The sequence below is a fragment of the Coffea arabica genome, chromosome 6c, assembly GCF_036785885.1.
Source record: "Coffea arabica cultivar ET-39 chromosome 6c, Coffea Arabica ET-39 HiFi, whole genome shotgun sequence".
In the NCBI taxonomy this organism is placed as follows: Eukaryota; Viridiplantae; Streptophyta; class Magnoliopsida; order Gentianales; family Rubiaceae; genus Coffea; species Coffea arabica.
In genome coordinates this window covers 33,989,467-34,015,910 of record NC_092320.1, presented here as the reverse complement: position 1 = coordinate 34,015,910, position 26,444 = coordinate 33,989,467, and the positions used below count along the sequence as shown (strand labels likewise).

Sequence of the window (26,444 nt, the reverse complement as noted above, 5' to 3'; positions counted from 1 at the left end):
AGAGTCAATGAGATCCGATCAAGAATGCAAATGAGGAAAAGGGCTCTTGAGAGCCGCCCGTATCCTTTTATCATCATTATTGATGGGTGTCTTTATTTACTTTTGATGAATTGGACTGAAAAACTTGATGCATCTATGAACTTGGTTGATTGAGTAGTATTATCTCACTGGGCAATTAGCTCACTCTATTCCTTTTGTTTTCCTTACAGGAAAATAAATACTTTTGGACTGCAATTGATATTTGGTTGCCGAATTGAGGTAGTTGGACATATCTTTTGTATAGCTCATTTATTGAAACCCTAAATGTACTTTTGGGTCCGTTTCTCTTTTGTTTTGGCAAACCATACATGTATCCACTTTTGAATATTTTTGTATGCTACTTTGGATTGTAAATACTAAAGTTCAAGATGTGAATGTTTGCTTGATATTTGGTTGGGTTCCGACGGGTCGGTTACTACTCATGGCCGACTCCGGATTTTTTTTTTATTTTGACATTTTGACTTGTTTATGCGCGTTTGTAAGTTCCGGAACGCAATAGATCGCTCTAAATTGCACCATTAGTCCTGGCGAGAGTTGGGCAGGCAGTCCGCTAACCCCTTTGGTTCGCCTTAGGGGAAGGTGGAGTTGTCACACTTAGAGCTTCCCCTTCCAAGACAACTCCACCAACCTCTTTAAACCTCCTTAGCTAGCAATTGTATGGAGTTGTTTGAAAATCCAATGGTGAAAACTCAAGATTTGAGTGAAAATGGAAACTTGAAAATGAAGAGCTTTTCTTTCTTTTCTCTTGATGCACGATTGAGCAAGGAAGAAATGAAGATATTTTTGGGGCCAAAACAGTATAAAAAAAGAAGAAAACAGGCGGTCAAAGTTGATGGCTGACATGCCAAGTCACAATCCGGCCGGATTCCTGGCCGGATTCAGACCAGAGACGAAACTATTTTTTTTTTTCAAAAAACTCAAGCAATCCAGCCAACAATCCGGCCAAGATTTGGTCGGATTTGACCCTTTCGGTTTTCACAAAATTTTTCCTCTTTTCCGAATTCGATTGTTGCGTTCAACCGTACTTCTAACACATACACACATATACATATCTCACACACAAATACACGTAACAACAAAACCGTCCTTTATTTAAAACAAATGGTTAACAAATTGTCACTTAAAAGGGGAAGTGAGAATAAACAAAAGCTGTGAAAATATGGAAACTTTTAGGGTTCCCACATTTTTCAGATTGTTTTTTGTTGGTCTTTTGCTTTCTTTTGTTTCTTGTATTGTTGAATTGATTTGAAAATGTATTGTTGGATCCTCCTCTTCTGAATCTTCTATTGTTGAGAATTCTTTTGAAACTCCTTGTAATGAGAGCAAGGTCATTGTCATCAACTTCAACATCTTCTCCATCTAAGGAAGTCGAATCATCTTCATCTTGAGAAGCTTTTAGAGCTATGCTTATCCTCACCTTAGCATCCTCTTCCTCTTGTACTTTAGACTTAAGTTTCAACTAATAAGATGTTAAAGAATTTACAAGAGATTCAATAGACATAGAATTCAGATCTCTTGCCTCTTCAATAGCAGTCATTTTACTTTCCCAATCTTTAGACAGAGCATTCAAGTTTTTCTGTTTTTCTCTCCTAAGGTATATTCCTTTTCCGGAACCTCTAGATCTTTAAGAAGATCATTGAATCTATAATATATTTGATCAATATTTTCATTAGGTTGCATCTTAAACGACTCATATTTAGTAATCAAGATAGATTTTTTCTGTTCTCTAACATTCTCACTACCTTCATGAATTTCTCGCAGTTTGTCCCAAATTTCTTTAGTTGACTTACATCCCTTGACTCTAATAAATTCATTTGAGTCTAAAGCACAATATAATACATTCATAACTTTTGCATTTAAGGTGAGATGATCTCTATCAACTGCAGTCAATTCATTTCTAATTTTTGATCTTGATCTATGAGTAATATTATCTACTATAGAGGCATCATATGGATCTTCATTAACAATAAATCACAATTCATTAACAATATCTTTACTCTTAACCCGATTGAACTTAATGTCTAGAAGACCAAACTCTAATACCAATTGTTAGACTCGAAAACAACCTAAGAGAGGGGTTGTCACTTTTATTTGATAATCACTTTTATTTGTTATTATAATCATAATGCTTGATCATAACCGATTGAAACTCATATCCACAAGTTGTACAACGATTTGTGTTATACTATTTACAACTAAAGTTATTATATACTCAAATTAAAATTTTCTTTTATATATGATTTATGTGTTATCATTTGTTGGTAATTAATTCAACGAAAATATGCTCTTTAAGCTAATATGTTTTGACAATGTGGATTACTTTTAAGGATTTTAATGAGATTTAGAACATTTTTTATGCATTTAATCTCATTCACACTTTATTTCATTTAAAATATAATTATTTAAAACATAAGGGACCAAAAAATATAAAATCAAACTTTTGACTATATGCTTCATAGGCTCTTGGTAGTTATTGCTCAAAGTGGATATATGCTCTGTCTGTAGGAATCCCAAAGAACTATGAAGCTTTTGTAACAAAGCAGATGGATATACTTACTTCCACCCGATAGCAGTAAAATTTTTTTTTAAACGCTGTCGGACCTTGTCAGTACGGCAGCACAAAACAAATTTTTTTTTTTTAAAAATTCGGTGGCTGCTGAGCTAAAGTCAGACTTGAAAAAAAAAAACCTCTTTTGCTGCCGGGTTGACACAACTCGACGGCCATAGTTTTACACGTACCACCATACATGTCCGACTTTTCTTTTTTCACCGATATTCTCAGTAATTAGCCACCGACAGCAGCTCCATCCTTTGATTTTTCCTCCTATTTATCTACTTTTGACTGTACAGACACTTCACCCCTTACTTATTTCGCCACCGCTCCAGAGTAAACTGATCTGCAGCAGATTCCATGGATTTTCCTCATGGCCATAACACCCACCACCACCGCCACCGCCCAGGTCCGGAAGAAGAAGCGTACCCACCCCCAGCACGGCCACATCCACCTCCCTACTATGAAAACGAGCCGCCGCCACCGCCACCACCAGTAGTCCACCATCCGCATCCAGCCCCTTACTATGCAAACGAGCCGCCACCGCCACCGCAAGTGACCCATGTTCACCATGGAGGAGTTGCCGGAGGGCCACATCCCCCAGATTTCCGCAACGATCCAGCACCATCACCACCACCTGTTGTTGAGCATGTTTCCCATCACTCCTTTCATCCCCACATGCCTTCTGTTTTCCACCATCACACCCATCACTCAAAGATCGCTGATAAGCCTTCTGTCAGAGTTTACACTAAGGCAGAGCCTAATTATTCTCTTACCATCCGTGATGGAAAGGTTATCCTTGCTCCATCTAATACATCTGACCCTTTTCAGGTGAGTTTTGCTTTTTGAATTTTAATGCCTTGGGATAACTCCTTTTTGTCTAAATTAGCTTATTTGGAGTTCTAAGATAGGCGGACTGAATATTATTTAGTGTCTTCGGTCTTTGTTAAGGAGAATTTGATCATTGTCCATTTTTCATCCCCTTGGAAGAGAGAGAGAGAGTTTCAGGAGGGATTTGGTAAAATGTTGTTCCTTTTAATTGTAATTTTAGGTTGAGAGAGGTGGTTGATCAGTTATTAGTTTTTTTTTTTTTTTAAACGGTTGTGATTGTGGTGTGGACATGGATTTTTGCAGCACTGGATCAAGGATGAGAAGTATAGCACCAAGGTGAAGGATGAAGAGGGGTTTCCCAGTTTTGCACTGGTCAACAAAGCCACTGGCCAGGCCATGAAGCACTCTATTGGGGCTACTCAACCTGTATGTTCTGCTGCTTTCTGTCTTTGTACAATTTCAGATGAAGATGTGTGAAGCATATTGAAAAGAACTTTTGATTTGCATTGTTTCCCTCTTGAAAGTTTTGATTAGCTGTTGTAGCAAACCTACAAAGAATCTATTGCAGTCAAATATAAATAATCAGTATTCTGTGACCTACAAAGCTCAAAATCTATTCTTAAATAGTTTGACTTTGGTCCTGGTAATAGGCCTAACCTGTAGAAGATGGTTAGCAAGGTGAGTTAAAAAGTAAAAAATTGTAGCTTCAGTAGATAATTCAGAGGTTCGATAAAGTAACAATTCTTTTCCACTAAAACCACATTCATACCTGTAGAGAATGGAGATATTGGCATATGGTCAAGTGTAAATGATGATGAAAGTTAGCAAAGTCATAACTTGGGAGGGATGAAGCTTGTAAATTATGTAAAGGTACTTGAAGGCTTCCAAAAGTGTTATAGAATTATCTGAAGCTCAACTCATTGTTTTAAAATTATGATTTAGTACAGCATTACATAGTGCCAAGTTAGGTGAATGTTTGATTCTAGTGATAGTTATCCTTGTGTTGGCGTTGAGCATCACTATCACCCATGAAGTGCAAAATTTTTTTATTTGGTTAAGAATCCAAACTGATTTTATTATAGTTCTGCAATGCTATGGATGATTATGTTGCCACCCATCTGCAGAGCACTAAGCTTCTCATCGCATGGCATGTGAGGCGTTTAAGTTGGCTAGATCTAGCTCTTTGATGGAATGGTGGTTCTTTGTTCCTTAACAAGTGTTTGGGACTTAATAGAAAGTTTTATTTTGTTAAATAATTACCTTCAAAAAACTAATGCCTGATTTTGACTCTCTCTTGAATATGGGTATTAGGGACTTTTTGAGCCAATTCTAGCCTACAACTAGTTCTAACTAAAATGGGATAATTTTTTTTTTCTAGTTGCCAGACTTTCTTATGGACTCTATGCAAGGAGCTTCTATTTTGTCAAATGCTTATTTATTTATTTTTTGTAAGTGGGACATCTTGAACCTAGGGTCTCCTACTTACATTCCTCCCACTTACCACCCAACCCAACCCTCCCCACTCGCCAAATGTTGTATTTTCTTCATTCAACTTAAACTTTTCTTTGCTTACTCTAACAAGTGTTGAAGGAATTAAAAGGGAAAATAGATAAACCCATCAAAAGGAGAAAGGCAGTATTGAGGGTATAAGAGGCACAAAAGATTTCCATTGGAAAGGAGGAATGTTGGGATCTATGAAAAGAGATAATGCCTTGCAGGATGGAGTATAAGAGATAGTTATCTCTGTCTATGTAAGAAGCCTGAATTCTTTGCAGAGAAGAGAACCCAACATGGAGAATCAAGATTTTAGGAAGCGTTAATGATCATACCTCAGGTTTAATAACCTGACTTGTTGAAACTCCTCATTTAGGTTGGTAATGCTCAAGCTTGTGGAGGAATTAGATTGGGATGAAAGTCCAGTATTGTGAGGATGCCAAAACCTTTCTTTCCATTCTAACTTTGTATTTTATGATAAGAAGTTTGAATACACTTCACAGCCACACTCAGACAGATTGAAACACGCATATATTTGTCTATGCACTGACCGTTTTAAGTGTCTTTTAATCAAGGAAGGTTAGATGCACGTTATGTTTACATGAGGAATACAGAATTCTGTATAAATCAAGTGACATGCATCTAAAAGTGTTTGGTAATGAAGAATTGTACCTATTAGTGCATGTAAAGATCAACCCCTTACATGTGTGTGTGGGTTTAGAGTCAGATCTTTATCTTTTGAACTGTTTCTGTAGACACCCTGCTCAAGTTAACTCCTTAAACACGCTCAAGGGTTCAGCTGCAGTAATTCTTATGTAAACTATGGATTTGGCAAACTAACTTGAACTGGCATGGATGGCATCTCATATTGTATTATTCTAGTGTAAGCTGGATGTATTTGGGAAAAGTATTAGATGGTCAAGGTACCCAAGTGGCATGTCATGTGGTGCACCAAAACCAATCATATCCCATCAATGGCAGTCCTTGTGTGGTGAGTACTAGACATGGAGGACCCACCCTGCTTGGTGGGATGTGATTGGTATTAGTGCACCACGTGGCACTTCAGTATGGCGTGCCTTGAGCATTTAATACCTTCTTGATATATGTGCTCTGTGATGGTTTGTTTCATGCCTTTAGTGGTACAGGTGTCAAGCAGAAAGAGTGATATCATTGATTTTCTATGGATTACTTAGCCATCTTTGCTGATCCATTTTGATTGGCAATGGATTTTACCATTCATGAATTGAGGAGTGTGATCAGTTTTAATCTAGACGTACTAGCTATGTCAAGTTACCAGTTTTGCATCTGTCAAAGCGCCAAATAAACGTCGCCTTAGAGACATACACAGGAATAGTTACCTGCAAAACCTGCATAAAGATAAATGTATAAACAAGGTTTTCAAGAGAGTTAATGGAGGACTATATCTTGTGGTTACTGCTTTATTTCTTTTCAACACCTTAGACATTCTTGCTGATTGCAATACATTTTCTTGATTTTATTGAATGTACACCTTACAAAACTGGACATCTGATATTTGACTTTTATAACCAAGAGCACAAAGAAAGAGAGAAGAAAACGTCAGAAATAAACATCATTGGTCTGGGCTCTAGCATTTCTGCTCTTTGATCTTTTTGCTTAATTTTGTAACCCTATTCTTATAGAACTTTTTTTCTAAGTGATCCCATGCATTTCTTCTTTGTTCTCATATATGTCTTCAGAAATTCACCATCTTTAGCATCATATTTAGTAGAATTGTCAAAGTTAGTACCTTTTTCTTAGCCTATTCACACATGATGGTAAGTTTAGGTGGTCATTTAGTCGGTACTATCTCCTTTTTTTTTCGTATTGTTTATGTTGTGAAAGGCCATCAGTCACTTGTCCACAACTTTACTACAATTTTTCAAGTGTTAAGTTGAGATTGCCCAAAATAGTCGTAGCTGTACGGTGTTGGTAAAAGTGAAGTTCATTTATTTTCCATGTTATTTTATAAGACGGTTTTAGTCCTGCAAAAGTAGTAGTAATATGCTAGATTCTTGAAGGTCTAGGGATTCATTTGTATGGTTCTATGGTTTGTTTTGGCTTTGGATCTCGTGCATTTGCATACCTAATCTCCTGGGGACTTCTACCCTCTTTCCCTGAGTACATGATAAGCTTGGGAATTAATTGTTTGACTTGTTGAGGATATTTAATGAAAGTCTACTAGGAAAATTATTACGTTTGACTGTTTGTGCCAAGATATATTCAACATTTCAATCTTTGCCAACAGGTGCAGCTAATCCCTTACAATCCTGATGTTCTTGATGAGTCAATCTTGTGGACCGAGAGCAGGGACTTGGGTGATACCTTCAGAACAATTAGAATGGTGAACAATATTCGCCTGAACGTGGATGCTTTCAATGGCGATAAAAATCATGGTGGTGTACATGACGGCACCGTTATTGTTCTATGGGAATGGAAGAAAGGGGATAACCAAAGATGGAAGATAGTGCGCTACTGTAAGTCTTAACATGTTTTGAACATTTTAAAATTTTTGAAGATATTAATTTTTGCGTTGCTTTTTTTTTTTAAAAAAAAAAAAATCTTTTTTCGTTTGATAGAGGTTTTATCTATTCCCATATGATAGGCGTTATTCCATTATCTGCAGAAATGGGTAATAGATTTAGAAAGCTTTTTCGTGTCAAATCTTTAGCAAATGCACTTTCCCATTTCTGCATGCATTTCGAGTCTCGGCAGCTTCTGTCTTCCCATCTTTCATTTGTCACCTTGCTTTCTTTTTCACTAGCACCTTATGTTGCTTGCAGAATATTCGGACCTGCAGAATGAATTGGCCTTCTTTCAGCTACTCTTCCATTTCTGTGATCTGGAAGAATGGGCTTCTTCTTTCAGGGCCTAAATATGTGTGTAAGGGAATTAAAATAAATTGTTGAGAAGTTTGTTCTCTATTAGTTGACTTGTGTGTCTTGTATTGTGCGTGTGAAATAATTGTGTTCAGCTTCCACTTGAAGAACCACTGGCAGCACATCTTTTAAGAGGGGGCTAAATTTATAACAGTATGTAAAATGATTTAATATAGTTCTCATATCTCGTATACCCATTGTCTTTTTTTTTTAAAACCATTTTCAAGTTGTCCGGTTGCATTTACCCTCTCAGATTCATCTAAAATTTTGTTTCTCTATTGAGTCATACAAATGCATTTACCTTTATAGGTTGACCTAAATTACAAAAGGCACGGTAGAAGGCAAGAAAACTAGATGCACGATTTATTAGGATAGCAAACAGTTTCTATTTAACTTCCAAACTGGAAATTACATTTGTATTTAGCAGTTTGTTTACCTAGAACTTGATTAATTGTCAAGACAAAATTTTAGGAATTATACTTACTTTGTAGAATTTTTTCTACAGCACAAAGAAAAACCAACGTAATTTCTATTTTTGGCTCTACTGTAGAGTTTGCTACCACTTACAATTTAAACTTTAACTGACGGTAGAAAATTAGTTAAATTGCTCTTAATATGTAAGTTATTGGTTGAATTAACTTGAAATAATTATCAGAGTGCGTGAAAAAGGTAGAAGCAAAAAGATAATTTATGTACGTAGCCCTTGTGTGGGCACATGCAAAGATAATGTACAGCTTGTATGGTTTGAAAATTTACATTTTAACTCCATATGCTTTAGAGTATATTGAACTATTAAATTTTAAGTTATAATTAAGGATTAATTACGTTTACCTCTCTTTGAGGTTTAACTAAATTACAAGACCAACCCTTAAGTTTGGCCATATTACAAACAACTTGCCTGAGCCTGATAACCGCATAACCACTACACCCTTGGTGTCAGTTTTCTAGCGTTGCCGTTAAATGATCAATGATATCAGCATCGCTTTCTTATAAAAATCCTATATTAACTAGAAGCAAAAATGCTTACTTTACGTTCCTCAAAAAAAGCACAAAAGGAAAAAAAAAATGTTGAAAGCCTGAAGCATAAATTTCCCACAAAAACCCATAGAAACTATACTTGATCTTATTGTCCTCAAAACCAAAGTTAAATCTACAAATACGCATTGCTTCCTTCCATTGCCGCCTGTATGATGCCCATTGCTTTTTTAATGAACATGTATGGAGTGGAGTACGCAAGTGAAAACTGCTGTCTCTATCACATATTTTATGCTCACTGGTGTGTGTTTTTGGGTGTGGATTTCTGGATGCGTTTTTGTCTATCAAACAAAGAGAAAAGTTCGATGAGAGAAAAAACTATTCAGGTCAGGAGTAAATTGAGAAAAATTAATGCTACCAAAAATTCTAGAGCTAGTGCGTCCAGATGATCAGAGCTTCGGGCACTTATATAGCTTTCATGAACTCTAAAATTGATATGGGTCCGGTTCATTGTTGTTGGTGATGGCAGCTTGTTTTCTTTGTTCTTCTGTTGTTTCTTCTATTCTCATGCTCCTCCTGGCTGTTGCATTTGGAATTTTTCCTTTTCTTCTGTTGGAATTTGGTGGTTGGGACATGGATTGGGTAAAGGCTGGAGAGACGTTGGAGCGAAATTTTCTTTTTCTTTTTCTTTTTTTCTGTTTTTTCTTTCTTTTGTTGCAGTGTGCGTTGCACGTTCTTAGATTTTTCAGCAATCTAAGATAGTTGTTAATTTTTATTTTCAGACTTTTTGTTCCTTTGTTTTTTTAGGGAAAATCGTTTAAAACGTCATTTACATTTTGTAAAATAACTTTTTTTGTCCCTCACTTTTAAAAATATAATTTTACGTCCCTTACAAATTTACATTGATCAAATTTTGTCCCTACTTAGGTTTCCGACTAGTTTTTGGTCGGAATTCACCACATGCCTTGCACGTGATCATATTTTAAAGGCAAAATTGTCAAATCAAATTTTATATAATTCGATTCATAATCCCTCACATTTCATAAAATAAATTTTTTCGTTCCTTACATTTTACAAAATGAAGTTTTTCATCCTTCACATTTTTCAAAATGAATTTTTTCATCTTTTATTGATCATATGTGTGAATAATTTTTTTTTAAATCCATATATATATCTATTTGATTTCACTTGAACAGTACGAATAGCATGGGAAATCAAATAGAGATATATTACATACTATTCGTACTGCTCAAGTGAAATCAAATAGATATATACATGTGTTTAAAAAAATTGTTAATTTTTCATTTATATTCATTTTCTTTTACTCAAAATTTGAAAATAAAGAAGACATTTAATCCTAAATATTATCGAGTGTTTATATCGAATTAAATTTGGACAGAAAAATAAACAAAAGAAAAGTATGACAAAAAGAAATAAGTGATTGGCATTTTCAAATTTTAAGACAATCACAAGGCAAGTAATTTAACTGTTGGTCTTAAAAGTGTCGAGTAGAAATTTCATATTTAAACTGAAATTTGTTAGCACAATTATAGAATTCAAGTTATGACCTATTAATTATTATACAATTCAATAAATAAATTATTACCAAAAGAGAAATGTCACAAATATTGAATCGGTTCAAATGGTGAAATTATATAAATATATACATGGGTTTGAAACAAAATTATTAGTTTTAAACCCCTATATATATCTATTGAATAGCATGTGTATAACTACGATTAGCATGTTCAGATGAAATTTAATAGAGATAAAGTACATGGTAATTGTACTGTTCAAATAAAATCAAATAGACATATACGTGGATTTCTAGAAAAAAAGATATTCATACACATGATCAATGAGGGATGACAAAATTCATTTTGAAAAATGTGAGGGATGAAAAAATTCATTTTTTTGAAATATGAGGAACGAAACAATTCATTTTGTAAAATGTTAGGGACGAAAAAATTTATTTTGTGAAATATAAGGGACTATGAATCAGATTATGTAAAAATTTGATTTGACAATTTTTTCCTTAAAAAATGATCACATGCAAATTACATGGTGGATTCCGGCCAAAAACTAGTCAAAAATCTAGGTAGGGACCAAATTTGGTCAATGTGAATTTGTAAGGGACGTAAAATTACACTTTTAAAAGTGAGGGATGAAAAAAATCATCTTGTAAAATATGAGGGATGTTTTGAATGATTTTCCTTTTTTTTTATTGTTAACCTATCTTTTCCTTTATTATAATTTTCACTTGTTTAACTTCAGCCAAACATGAGGGTTTCATCTGTAATTTGGTTAAACTTCAAAGAAGGTATTTGCAACTAATGCTACAATTAACTATCATAAAGGTTAGACTGATCATTTGATTATTAAGAGAATCATAAAAGAAAAGGTTATATTTGGATGTTATCATTTTCTGAAAATTAATCTGATTGTTTGAATTGGGAATTTTGAATGCCATTACTGTGGTGTCATAGCAGCTTTGATTCCTTCAGGGATAGCTACTGCCGAACTTTGATTATCTACTAATTACTTGAATTTATAGCTGATTGGGTACTCTTATCGCAAATTGAATTGAGTCCGCTGAACATGACTAAGAACACTGATGGGAACTTGAAGAAAGATATGGTAGATCTAGGTAGTATTGTTAGGGGGGGTTAGTAATAGAAGTGATAGGTTTGAGAGGACTTCATCTGTTATGGAAAATAGGCAGGAGAATGTGAAAAATTCAACTCATAACATGGATTTTAATTATGAAGGTTTGATGGCTATGGTTGCTTAGATGGTCACTGATATATTGAGCTTGAATACCACTGTCCATGGGTTGATATCTAGTATGGCAAAACTCTACAAGAAGGGGCATGATGATTATGTGAAGCTGGTAAGAAAGAGAACAGAAGAATAGAAGGAAATGATCTGGGAAGAATGATTGTAAGCAGAATAATAGACTCCCTAGGATTGACTTCCCTGTGTTTGAGGGAGAAGATCCCAGAGAGTGGGTGAGAAAGGCAACCCAATGCTTCAGGATCCATGAAATTGAGCGAGATAAGAGGACTGAGATTGTTGAGCTATATTTGAAGGGAAAAGCTGAAACATAGTTTCACAGTAACTTTAATAGGAGATTAGCAGTATCATGGGCTGAAACATGGTTTCACAGTAACTTTAATAGGAGGTTAGCAGTATCATGGCTGAGTTCATAGATGCCCTTTGTAAGAGATTTGGTGACAGATCTCTTGAGGAGATGTTGGAAGAGTTTTCCAAGATTTCTCAAGCTGGAACAGTCACTGACTACTAAGAGATGTTTGAGATTTTGAAAGCTCTATCTAATACCTTTTTTTACCACCTATGCATGAATCATATTATATCTCAATCCTCATGAGTGGACTTAAAGAAAAGATTAAAAACTAAGTGAAAATGTTTGAACACATTAACCTTAGCTCAAACAATGGAAGTTGCTGAACTGCAATAAAAAACAGTATTAGCTATTCATAAAGCCAGAAACCAACCTTTCAACCTCAAGAGCCAAATTTTTAGAAGAACCAACACTTCAGTTCTAATACTTAGAAACCTTTTTCAAAACATTCAACCACACCCAAATGGAACGTATACAACCTAAGAAACTAGAAAACTGCACCACCAAACCATTTCATCCTTCAATAAACCTTTGAATTAGTTTAAGAAGCAGAATTCAATGCTAAGGAGTAGAAGAGCCTTTGTTATAAGTGTGATGAATTAGTAAACCTTCGAATGATTTTTGGAGTTAACCAGTTGACCAGATTCAGTCCAATGGAATTTGATTGTAGGAAACTCAACATGAAATTTAAGAAAGATAAAGAAGAGGTAATGATGCAGAAAATGAGTGCAGTTGAAGCTAATTAGGGGAAAGATGGTAATTATATGGAGAACGAAACAAATAAATGGTATTGCTGCTGAACTAAGTGCAGTAAAAGAGGACAATGGAGCAGAAGAGCCGATTTTATCTGGGATAGCTGAACTGTTGGAAGAATATTAGGGTATTTTTGTTGTAACCAATGGATTACCTTCTTAGGGGAATCATGACTCCCAAATTGTGCTCAAGGATGGGGCAAAGCCTTTTAAGCTCAAACCTTATAGGTGTCCCTATATCCAAAAAACAAAGTTTTGAAGGATTTGGTTGCCAAAATAACAAAGATATATGTAGTTTACTTTAGAGCTTTATATATGTGAAATTTTGATGGATTTGGTTGCCAAAAAAATGTTTCATACACCCTAAGATATGTTATCTTGATTGATAGTGGTTTTGCTATGAAAATAGGGTTGAAAATTGGAAGGTTAACTTGAGGAATTTGGGGTTTTATTGCTGCAAATTCTTTCTTGGTTGGTCAAGTAAGAGAGTGAGAGTTGAGGTGTAAGTTTAGGGCGATTTTGACTTCCTATGCTTGAGTTACTTGCGAACACCTTGATTTTCACATATAGGTTGGTTTTGAGTTAAAGCAAAGCAATTTAAGAGGAGGAAAATGTTGTTTGCCATAAAAATGTTTTATAGTTGGAAGTGTCCAGCTTTAAACTCAAGATTTTTGTCACTTTGCTTCAAAAAGTCGTGTTTACACTTAACATATTTTTGCTCCATGTTGTGCCTATGGTAGTGAGCTACATCTACGTAGTTTTCACAAGTACAAGGTGTGATTTTTGAACCACTATGTTGGAAGTTTGATGGCTTCTTATTATATTATATCTAATCACAGATTTCGAGAGTGGCCAGGCAACAAAGCTTGAGCTTGTCATTGATAGACCTTAATTAGTTGGTGAGTGTACCAATTGCATGGTAGAACTTGCTCCTTGCTTGAAATGCTCTTTTGATGTGAATGACCAACACTTGACATGAGATCGTGATTCAGTGAATGTTACTGCTATGCTCTTGACTTGTTTTGGTTGGATGAGTGTGCTTTTTATCACACTTGCCCTAACTGGACTAAAGAATTGTGCACTGTTTCCAAGTGAATTGATATTCATGTGCATGACTTGAAAGTAACTGCCTAGGATTTCAAACCCCATCGGCTAGTTAGTCGAATCAAGCCAGTAAGGGCTTGGTTCAAGAGATTGATGAACCATGGGTACTGTTTATTGTTTATTCCACTAGATTTGGTCCATTGGATTCGGTATACTCGAGTATTACCTCTACTGTTATCTTTGGAATTTGGGCTCGATAATTGATTGATCGGTAGACGGAGATTGGAGATAAGCGGTACTCTACTGAATTTGTTATTATATTTCGATGGTTGACGGAGTGTCAACGGATCCTGATCAAGCTACTACCAGACTAGCTCACAAGAGCAAACTGTATCTTTATGCGTGAAAATGTTAATTGCTTATCTGACTTGTTTACTTGAAATGTTAATGACTTATCTTGTGAACATTTACTTTCTTCAGTTTGAGATTGAGATGTATGTAACTGCCAACTTGCTACATCATTTGCATGTTGTCCTGGAATCTCACTAGGCGATAGTTCACTCCGTTAGTTTGTTTCCTTATAGGTGGTGAAAACATGGGCGTGTGAGTTGGAGAAGGCTGGCGTATTGGTTTAGATTCTTTGTCTATTGTTCTAGTGTTCTTCTAGTTTTAGCGGGTTGACTTGAATTTGAATCTCTTGTGATATTTTGGGTTTGTATGGGAATTTGATGACCATGAATGTATATATCTATGTTTTGAAGTTGCTATTGCTTTTGTTATCAAGGTTCTTGTATTGCATTGGGACTTGTGCGTGAGACTTGGCAAGAGTTGGGCAGGCGGTCTGCCAAGCCCTAGGGTACACCCTAGAGGGAGGTGGGGTCGTCACAGTTCATTTGTGCCATTTTCTTGTACTGGCACCAAGAATGTTTAGGCTTTCTCTTGCTTGCCAAATAAAGGCGAGTTTGTTGAAAAAATTGGCTATTAACATAGTCAAATTAGAGCAATTTGATGGAGGTAATGCCATCTATTGGCAAATTGTTTTCTTCTAACTTCACTACAAGTGGTCTATGTGTTGACCACTCCAAAACTTCATGTTGTCAGCATTGAGGAAGAGATGCTTGATGATCTGCGAAGGCTCCCAAAATGGGAGAATGATAATGAGATTTGTCTCGGTCATATCCTTAGTGCAATAAGTCATGGCCTGTTTGATGTTTACCATACTATTAGCATCACCAAGGAACTATGGGATAATTTGGAGGCTAAGTACATCATGAAGTCACTTCAAGTAAGAAGTCCCTTGTTTCTAATTTTAATAACTATAAAATGGTAGATAATATATCTATCATGGAACAATTTGTAGAAATTGAAAGGTTTCTCAATCATTACAACCAATATAATTTAGATATGGATGAAGCCATAATTGACACCTTTTTGCCATAATTGTATGTTCCATAATAGATAAATTGACACCTTCTTAGAAGGACTTCAAGAGAGATCTCAAAACATAAGAAAGAGGAAATCTCTCTTGAAACTCATACTTAATCTCTTCGTGTAGAAGAAGAAATTTAATGCATAAAAAGAAGGACACTCGAGTTTTTGAAGAGAACAAAGATTCTTCAAAATAAAGTGCATGCGGTTAAAGAGAGATAACAAACAAATCCCAAGGAGGCAAGAGAAGACATCAATCCAAGAATAAACCCAACAATAATAAAAGGAAGAAGAGGGGGTGAATGCTTCTATGTCAAAATGAAGCATACTACAAGTCCAAGTGCAAGATTCTCAAAAACACATGAGAGAAGCAAGACCCTTCTTACAATTCTGGCAAAGTTCTTATGGCTATGATCTCTAAAATCAACCTTGTTGAAGATGACTTTGCTTGGTAAACTGATTCATGGACTACTTAACACATGCAAGAACAAGGAATTCTTCAAATCCATGAGAGTGGTTGATGATGACACCGTTGTTTGCATGAAAAATTCTCCCACCATTCCGATTATAGGAATTGGTGAAGTAGAATTAGTATTTACTTTTAGAAATGTTGTAACTCTTTCTAATATATTCTATGTATAATGTAAGTTCCAAAACAACCTAAAAGGGGCGTAAATTACGTTGACAAAAAAATAAAGCAAGCAAAGGCGAAATTTTTCACCAAATTTTCAACCAAAATAACTTAAATAATCAAGAACTCAAGTAAACACACTAACAAGAGATATAAACAAATTAAGACATACAAACAAGTAACGAAAAGAGAACAATAAAGTAAAAGGATTGCAAACCAATCAAACTCCCAAACTTCTTCCAAACTTGCAATTGAATCCACTAGCAAGTTCTTCAATTGTTGGTGAAACTAATCAACTTGCATAAGTGAAGGTTCACCCTTTGCTCACCCTAAAACTTTTTAGTTGAGTCAAAGAGTTTTACAACTTACCCAATTTAATCCTCAATTAGCTATAATTGAAAGATCACCCAATCAATTAGGAACTACATACAAGTGAGACTCACCTTGTCCAAGATTTTACTTCTCCTCAATGAGAAATCTCACAAATCTAAGAACTTTCCAGACCTATACAATATTCAAAGTATTTTTCTACCCAAAAGTCACTCTTGAAAGCTTGTATCTCATGTAGGCAAAAGTTCATCATATTTTCAAACTTGGGGTATTTATACATAGTGAAAATTTGTTCCAAACATCTCTCCAATGGTAAAAAAACTAGTTGTTAAAAAACTAGCCGTTAGAGTTGTCAAATGTTAGATCCTGTGTCTGACACCCTATTGAACGTCCTATCCTATTGCTTTACATCTGATAGCCTTGCATCCTACAGAAATAGATTGTTTGACTTCCTTTCTCAATTGTGTCGGATGGCCGATAGGAGAGATGAGTCTCCAATCGATATGTCCGATATTTTGCTTTGTCTTTTAGACGTACTACAGTTTTATTCTTTGTCCGAGGGGCTGTGTCTGAAAAGTACTCGCTAATTGTTGGACGTTCGATACTATGCCATGCATCTGATCCTTCCGTCTGATAGTCATTATTGTCTTTCAACCTTTCTTATTTGTTTACCTTCTCTTTCTATTTGGCAAGGTGACTATTCTAAATCGTTTGTCATGTAAAAACATTAGCCCAAATCATCATTTTGTTTGTTAATCATCAAAACTAAGGATTGATCAATCTAAATCTTTCAATCTCCTCCTTTTTGATGATGACAAATAAATTGATGATTTCTTTGTTGAAATAAAGTTAAAATAGACTCCCCCTCAACACAAGCCAACATTCAAAAAAATAACATCTAATCTACTCCCCTTTTTGGCGTCATAAAAAATAAAGTATGTAAGTACGAAGAGAAATTGCTTATAGATAATTGCAAGTAAAACTCCCCCAAAGATCAAATTCACATCAATTTTATCATCATTCTCATCAATTATCTTCTCCTTAAAATAACCATGTAAATCAAGTAAGTACAAAGGGATAAATCACATTCAAAGAGTTACTTCCCTTCAAAGGCATATCAACAAGTACACACAAGGGAATCGTTTAAAGGATTATTTTAAAGGCAATTTTTACTTATCCTTTCTATAGTACTTCCTATTTTGAAAAAAATATATAAATAGGCACCAATGGTAACATAAAAGTATCATCAAAACAAGCGTTGATCAACATTTAAACACACGTAATGCAACTTCCTCTATCATTGTGAGGTTAAGAATATTCCCTCTTTCTAAACATGAATGGATGGATAATAATACATTTTCTTGCATGATGTCGATAAGCATAGATATTGCATGTAAGTACAAAATTGACAATCAAGTCACTTATACCAAATAATATGTTAGGTTCAATTAAGTTAGGGTAGAATGTTCTCACACTTAAATTAGGGATACATTATACCTAGTGGTTAACCTATGTCAAATTTAGATAAGTAACATAATCTAATTTATAAAGGTCATAGGAAGTAGACATAAAGGATTTTCTACCACATATTGCTCTTGGTAAAACTCACCCATTTCTTTTGTAAATCATGAATATATTTGAGATAAATTTGGAAATTACTATAATCAAGCATTTATATGTCCAAATTCATCATTTTGAAAGACATTTTCACATATAGGACATATATAAATAGAATTTTAAAATAATTAGGCATAACAAATCCATGTGTTCTGTTCTCATAAGATGCAAATCAGGATACACATCAATTAAACATTCAAATATCACATATTTGCTTCATACACAATTTGAGATAAGAAAGTTTAGTTTTAAAAGTATACCTCAATAGCATTTCATCTATTTACAATAGTTATCATTCTTATTGTCCAAACTAAATGCAAGCTTTACTTTTTCTTTTGTTCTTCATCTACTCCATGATGCAAAGCTGAAATTGGAAGATGAGAACTCTATTTCTTTCTTCTTTCCAAACCTCCAAACTATTTGGATGATCATTTTATAAGTGTGGCAATAATCTTGATAATTCTTGAACTTTCTTGAGTACATCCTTGAAACCTTGAAGTTCTTGAATTACATCTTCAGGTTCTTGGAAATCTTGGGTTGAATTTTTATAATTCTTGATGTTCTTGAATAGCCCTAGTTCCAGTTCTTGAAACTTGCAGCTTGTTTGTGATTCTTCTTGAAGTTGTGAGTTCAAAAAAAAAAGAGGGAAAGAAGCACAAAAATGCAGTTCATTAGCTTCAGATTTGGTTGTGACAGGCCCACCTTCCCCTAAGGCGAACCAAAGGGGTTAGCGGACTGCCTGCCCAACTCTCGCCAGGACTAACGGGACAGTTCAATGCGATCTAAGACGCTCCGGAACATACAAGCGCACTTAAACAAGTCACAATCGTAAAATAAAAAAAATGAAAATAGGAGTCGGCCATGAATAGTACCGGCCACGTCAGAATCCGGCCACACATCACGCAAACATACACATCTTGAAATTCAACATTTACATAATCCCATAAGTTTATACATGTACGGTTGCAAATTACAATTCAATGATGGGTTGGGTCAAAATGAGTTTAGGGTTTTACCCAAAAGAGCTATCCAAAATATATATATACATAAGCTCAACTCGGCAATCCATATTCATCGCCTTTTCAAAAGTATTCAATTTCCTGTAAGGAAAACAAACGGAATAGAGTGAGCTTACGCCCAGTGAGATACTATCACTCAAGCAACCAAGTTCATATAAGCATAAAACTCTTCATTTCAAATCATCAAAAGTAAACCAAGAGCACACATTAATAGAGTTGATAAAAGGATACGGATGGCTCTTAAGAGCCCCTTTCCTCGCTTGCATTCCTGATCGAACCTCATTGACCCTCCGTCAATGTTTAAGAGTAACTAATCGTAGGCTCCATTTTACTTCCACTCCTTCCACCCAACATACTCCTACCGGGCCCGAACTCCACACAGTATAAATTTGGTAATACTCGAGTATACCGGAATCAAGAGTCTCACTACTACAAGATTCCATATAACAGTCCCCATGGCTCGTCAACTTTCACGACCAAGCCCTCGCTGGCTCGATTCAATCGACTACCCATGGGGTTGAGCTCAGTAGTAACAGTAATGGCCGTTGGATACTCGTCCAAACGACACCAAATCCAGTATATCAGGTATCATTTAAATACCACAGTGAAACAGTAAACAATCGTATATAGTACCAAAAGAGGTGAGGGCGATCAAGTACGCCCTCACTTTAATCAGTTTCAATGGCAAATAGGCCCTCAAGGCATCAAGTTCAAGTATAGCAAAGTCACATTGTAAACAAACAAGTGAGTAGTACACTCACCAAGCAAGCAAGTGAGATTTCATCAACTTTCGCTCAAAGAGCGTCTTGGACCACCGTCACGTCCTAAAACATTCAAATAAGTATAATAAGACTCGATTACAAGTCATAACCAAATCCACATACCACTAAAACAAGGTTCCACTAGAATGTATAAGCACTAGAGTAAACCAGGGAAAAGTCCGAAAATGAAGTTAAGCTGTAATCCAAAAAAATAGTTTTTGACATAAATTTGCGGTTTTAGCACCATTGGCACTACGATTATCGGATGGAGGTGCAAGATACACCGTTTCGAAGCTAACAAATAGGGCTACAATGTTACAGAAGGTCACTTAGTCCAGTTCATAGTGCAACTAGGTCAAAAATGCAGGATACTAAACCAGAACCATAAAAATGTGTGAACAAACCGCATTCTGGTTAACGAACTGTAATTTAGGCTACCTAAGTCCAAATTAAGTGATTCCAAAGCCATCCAAAAGCTAAGTGTTATTCTTGGTTTTGATGATCACAAAGTACTTTGAAATGTTTATCTAACTTTCTTCAAATAAGTGTTTTTGCCTATCAAAGAATCAGGTACGAATATGTCATGAGATGAAAACCAACCAAAAGAAGAAGTAAAAACAGGACACTCATGTCGGACGTCCGAAAGGATAAAGAACTTCAAGAAGGAACCTCTGTCGGACGCTCATAAGGAAGCGTTGGACGTCCGGAAGGATCGGACGCATGTCTCGGACGCACATCGACCATGTCGGATGTCCGAAAAATTCAAAGAAGATTTGCCAACTCTCTGACGACGATCGGACGCATTGCCTTCGGACGATGATACAACATCGGACGTCCGAACTATAACATGGCTGTTTTCAGACGATAGGTTTGGACGATAATTTGGTCGTTGGATGTCCGACAGCCCCAACGGCTAGCTGACTCTTCATCTGCCTACTATCCGTTGGAAGCATTATTGAAACCCACTTTTGGTTCCCTTTAAATACAAACGATTCTGAACCAGTGAAGGACTTTTGCACAGTTTGTTTACAAGTTCTCAAGAGATATTTTAGCTAGAAAATAGTCTCCAAAGCTAGATTTGTTCTCCAAGTGGTGTGAATTTCTTGTGAGCATTTCTTTTGTAGTTGAAAGTTTCATTAGTGTAGCTTTGTTGAGGGTTATCTGAGTGATTGTAAAACTTCTTAGCTTGACTAAGTGAGGCTTAGGGCAAGGAGGAAGTGCTCCCTCCACTGTACATCTAGTTGATCATCTTTCATCAAAGAGAAGTTGCTCAACCTTGTGATTGGTCTTCAAGTTTGAGGAAAGCTTGGTAGACAATCGGTTTGATATTCTATCTTACTTTTTGTTTAATAAAATTCTCATTGCTTATCTATACTTGTTTTTTGATCAACATTGCTCTCTTCTTCTAATCTACTTGGTTGATCATTACTAGAAAAGAAGGTAAATTTTTATTAAAGAAAAAGTGCATAAATTTGATTAAGATTTTAATCAACCTAATTCACCCCCCTCTTAGGTTGTCTTTGGGCCTTACAATTGGTATCAGAGCTTGGTCTCTTAGAGATTAAGCTCAAGCGGCTTGGAGTAAAGATGACAACCAGTCATGCTATGTTTGTTGAGGGGCAATCTGTTACTAGGCCTCCCATGTTCAGTGGCTCCAATTATGTTAGCTGGAAAGAAAGGATGATTATCTTTTTGCAATCTATTGATATTGAGTTATGGTTTATTGTGAGTGAAGGACCGCATGAAGCTAACTTTCTTGATGCAGATACAGGTTTGCTTCGGCAAAAAACGAGAGCTGAAATGAATGCTCAATATAGGACTAACCTCACATTGAATGCCAAGGCCATGAATGTTCTTTATAGTGCCTTAGATTCAAATGAATCAATTAGAGTAAAAGGCTGTAAATCGGCCAAAGAAATGTGGGATAAGCTAAGAGAAATCCATGAGGGTGGTGACAACGTGAGAGAACAGAAAAAGGCTATCTTGGTCACAAAATATGAATCATTTAAAATTGAATCTCTTGAGGATATTGACAAAATGTATTGCAGGTTCAATGACTTGATCAAAGATCTCGAGGTGTTGGGCAAAAAGTACACCTTGGGAGAGAAGAACAGGAAAATTCTCAATGCATTGGGCAAAGAATAGGAAAATAAAGTGACTGCAATAGAGGAGGCTAAGGATTTAAATTCTGTGCCTATTGAATCTCTCATTAACTCACTAACCTCTTATGAGTTGAAATTGAAATCTAAAGTGCAGGAGGAAGAGGATGCTAGAGCAAAGAGAAACATTGCTCTAAAGACTACTTAAGGTGAAAATGATTCAACTCAATTGGATGATGAAGACTCGGATGGTGATGATAATGATCTTGCTCTCATCACAAGAGGCTTCAAGAGAATCTTGAATAAAAGGAAGTTTAGAAGGGGAGGACCTAGCAATCAATTTCAAAATTATTCATCAAATGCAAGGAACAAAGGAAAACAAGAATTCAACAAGAAGCAAGTGGATAAATGCTATGAATGTGGACAGCCTGGACACTATGCAAACGAATGCCCCATGAAGAAGATGAAAGATGGGAAAGCTGATCGAAAGCCGAGATTCAACAACTTCCAGATTACTTGGAATGAATGCAACTCCGAAGGGGAAGTTGAAGAAGATGAAGAATCAGCTCAAATGGCTTTCATGGCTATTGGAAATAATGAGGTAACTTCCATATATTCTCAATCTGAAAGTGATGATGAAGAAGATGATGATCTTGAATCCTTTGTTGAAAAACTGCATAATGCCTTGAAGGAATCTTATGATAAAAACAAGCAGCTAAAACAGAAAATTGCTTTTTTCATTCAAGAAAATGCAAGTCTTTTTCAACAAAATAAACAACTAAAGACTGACAATGAATGTCTTGTAAGAGCCGGATGTGATGTTCAAAATGAGCTTGATAGAAAGACAAATATTTGTGAAATGCTGAAGGAAAGACATGGTGATTTGAAGAAAAGAATGGACAACTTGGATGAGACTTTGAAAGCAAAAAGGCAAGATTTTCTCAAAAAGAACATGTCATCTACCTATCTCACTGCTCATCAAAGAACATTTGCACACAACAAAAATGTACATGGTTTCACAACATATAGAAGAGGTGGATTGAGATATGTAAAACCATTACATGTTAAGGACTCTTCCATTATGTGTGGTTTTTGTTGTCAAAAAGGACATTTTAAAGGAGATTGCTATGTGAAAAGAAATTTGAACAAAGGGATGAGATGCATGTGGTTAGTTAGACACAATGCTAACTATTGTGGACCCAAAAATTAAAAAGGGTACCAAACACTTTCTCTTTTCAGGAAAAAGGCTCAAAAAAGTCCAAATGGTTTATTGATAGTAGATACTCAAGGCATATGACCGGTGATCCCTCTTTATTCATAAAGCTGAAATCAAAATCAAGTGGAAAGGTGACATTTGGTAATGATGTGAAAGCTAAGACAATTGGAATAGGTGATGTTGGTAAGGATGGTGAAACCTTTGTTCATAATGTGCTATTAGTTGATAACTTAGGTTATAACTTGCTTAGTGTTAGTCAATTGTGTGATAAAGACTTGAATGTGTTGTTTAGAAAACATGAATGCATTGTGCTTGATTCAAAATATAATGTTGTGTTCAAAGAAAAGAGGTTTAACGACATATATATTGTGGTTCTTGATAGAATTGATTCATCTAACTTCAAATGTCTTAAAGTTTCAAATAAAGATCCTTGGTTGTGGCATAGGAGACTTTGTCATTTTAACATGGAATTACTGAAGGAAATTTCGAAAAAGGAACTGGTTAGAGGCTTGCCAAAAATCAGTTTTGAAAAGGATAAAATTTGTGATGCATGTCAATTTGGAAAGCAAACAAAAGTTTCTTTTAAACCAAAGAAGTGTGTATCAACTTCTAAACCTTTAGAACTCTTGCATCTTGACTTATTTGGTCCTACTCAAATCACTAGTTTGGGAGGTAAGAAATACTGCTTTGTTATTGTGGATGATTATTCTAGATATACTTGGGTGATATTTCTTGCTCATAAGGATGATGTCTTCAAGAATTTCACTTCACTGTTTGCTAAAGTGCAAAATCTGCTTGGTTTAAAAATTGTTAGAATTAGAAGTGATAATGGAACGGAATTCAAGTATTGTGATTTTTCAGAATTTTGTGATCATAATGGCATAACACATGAGTTTTTTATTGCAAGAACTCCACAACAAAATGGTGTTGTAGAAAGGAAAAATAGAACACTACAAGAGGCTGCTAGAACCATGTTAAGTGAATGTAGTTTACCAAAATACTTTTGGGCTGAAGCTGTAAACACTGCATGTTATGTGATGAATATAATCCTTTTGAGACCCATTTTGAATAAAACATCTTATGAACTGATTTTTGATAAGAAACATACGGTTGGATATTTCAAAGTCTTTGGTTGTAAATGTTTTATTTTAAATCTAAAGGAACATCTTGGTAAGTTTGAGAAAAAATCTGATGAAGGAATATTTTTGGGTTATTGTGAGAACAAAAGAGGATATAGAGTCTTTAATAGAAGGACTCTTGTGATAGAAGAAGCCATTCACATAACATTTGATGAAACTAATGATGATAATTCCAAAAGTTCGTGTGAGGATGATGATGTAGGTGTTCGTGAAGGAATGAAAAAGCTGAATATTGGTGATAAAGGAATTTCTAAACCAGCAGCAATGGAAATGATGGATGGAGCTCATAATGATCAAGAAAAGGATGATGAAGATAAGAATGATGATTCAGTCAAAGACCTTCCCAATGCTTGGAAATTTAGCCAAAATCATCCAAAAGAACTTATAATTGGTGATCCATCCGAAAAGGTAAAGACTCGTTCTTCATCTAGAAAATTGATAGACAATTTTGCTTTAGTTTCTCTTTTTGAACCAAAAAATATCAATGATGCTTTAAAGGATGAAAACTAGATTTTGGCTATGCAAGAGGAACTTAATCAATTTGAGAGAAATAAGGTTTGGACACTTGTTGATAGACCTCAAAATCAACCTATCATTGGCACAAAGTGGATATTTAGAAATAAATTGGATGATAAAGGTGTTGTTGTAAGAAATCAAGCCAGATTAGTTGCTAAAGGATATGCACAAGAAGAAGGAATTGATTTTGATGAAACATTTGCTCCCGTAGCGAGATTAGAATCTATTAGAATGCTTCTTGCTTTTGCTTGTTTCAAAGGTTTCAAATTGTTTCAAATGGATGTTAAAAGTGCCTTTTTAAATGGTTTTATTGATCAAGAAGTATATGTGGATCAACCCCCCGATTTTGAAAATACAAACTTTCCAAGTCATGTGTTTAAACTATCTAAAGCATTATATGGTTTAAAACAGGCTCCAAGAGCTTGGTATGAAAGATTAAGTGGTTTCTTGATTGAAAATGGTTTCAAAAGAGGTTTTGTGGACACCACACTTTTCACTAAACAAGTGTTAAATGACCTTCTTATTGTACAAATATATGTTGATGATATTATTTTTGGTGCTACTAATGAGTATCTATGCAAGGATTTTTCCACCACTATGCAAAGTGAATTTGAAATGAATATGATGGGAGAATTAAATTTTTTTCTTGGACTTCAAATACATCAAGCCCTTGAGGGAATTTTTATAAATCAAGCAAAATATACCAAGGAATTGCTGAAAAAGTTTGGCATGGAGGACTCAAAGCAAGTTGGAACTCCAATGTGCACTTCTACAAAACTTGACAAAGATGAAGAAGGTAATCATGTGGATGAAAAGCACTATAGAGGTATGATCGGAAGCCTACTCTATTTAACCGCAAGTAGACCTGATATTATGTTTGCTGTTTGCTTGTGTGCTAGATTTCAATCGTGTCCAAAAGAATCACATTTGAATGCTGTTAAAAGAATTTTTAGGTATTTGAAAGGTACATTAGAATATGGTCTTTGGTATGCTAGATTTAGTGAGTTTGCCCTATATGGATATTTGGATGCTGATTTTGGTGGTTGTCGTGTGGATAGAAAAAGTACTAGTGGAACTTGTCACTTTCTTGGTAATTGCTTAGTTTCGTGGTTTAGGAAAAAGCAAAATGCAATCTCTTTGTCTACAACCGAAGCGGAATATATTGCCGCTAGTGCATGTTGTGCTCAATTTTTATGGATGAAGCATACCTTGAATGATTTTGGATTGTTATATCTGCATGCCTATATTCTGTGATAATACTAGTGCTATCAATTTGACCAAAAATCCAATTCAACATTCTAGGACAAAGCATATAGATATAAAGCACCACTTTATTCGCGATCTTGTTCAAAAAGGTGAAGTATGTGTAAATTATGTTTGTTCTAAAGATCAATTTGCTGATATTTTTACAAAAGTCTTGCCATTAGATCAGTTCATTCATCTAAAATCAAAATTAGGGATAATCGAAAAATTATCTTAAAATTTTTCAAAGCCTTCGGACGTTCGAAAGAAGATGAACGGACGTCCGATGATGTTCTTCAGCTATTTTCTCAGGATGCACCTGTTCGGACGAAACTGTCGGACGCACGACTTCGTTCGGCCGTCCGACAGTACAACGGCTCATTTTTTAAAAGTAACTTTCTTCCTCATTTGCTTCAAACTCTTCTTCTTCTATTTCCTCTCGGACGAAAACTCTCTCATCTCTCACTCTCAAATTCATACTATTCTGAAACTCTCATTCCCAAATTGACTCAAACAAAATTTTTCCTGATTGATTGCGATTCATTTCTCCTGATTATTTCACCAAATCGCATAACATTTCGCAAATTCCCAAATTTTCCTCAAAACCCTACTTTCTCATAACCGCTCTGTCAAATCTTGTTCAAGGCCTTTTTTGTCCCAAAACTTCTGTGTGATTCACTTCCATGCTACTGTGTGCATCATTTGCATCCTTCATTCCACA

General features: G+C 35.4%; 1 protein-coding gene across 1 annotated transcript; it reads left to right on the top strand.

The window, feature by feature from the left end:
* The first annotated feature begins 2,887 nt into the window (after positions 1-2,887).
* On the top strand, positions 2,888-8,003 carry LOC113693582 (ricin B-like lectin R40G3). Its single transcript, XM_027212120.2, has 4 exons — positions 2,888-3,421; positions 3,725-3,847; positions 7,182-7,410; positions 7,717-8,003. Coding segments are annotated over exons 1-4 (825 nt in total). The 5' UTR covers positions 2,888-2,950; the 3' UTR covers positions 7,719-8,003.
* Positions 8,004-26,444: the final 18,441 nt, after the last annotated feature.

Excerpts from the sequence above, each read along its gene's own strand:
- LOC113693582 (XM_027212120.2), top strand. The coding sequence starts at position 2,951 with ATGGATTTTCCTCATGGCCATAACACCCACCACCACCGCCACCGCCCA. Across the intron at positions 3,422-3,724 it reads ATACATCTGACCCTTTTCAG|CACTGGATCAAGGATGAGAA; the intron begins GTGAGTTTTGCT and ends GGATTTTTGCAG. Across the intron at positions 3,848-7,181 it reads CTATTGGGGCTACTCAACCT|GTGCAGCTAATCCCTTACAA; the intron begins GTATGTTCTGCT and ends CTTTGCCAACAG.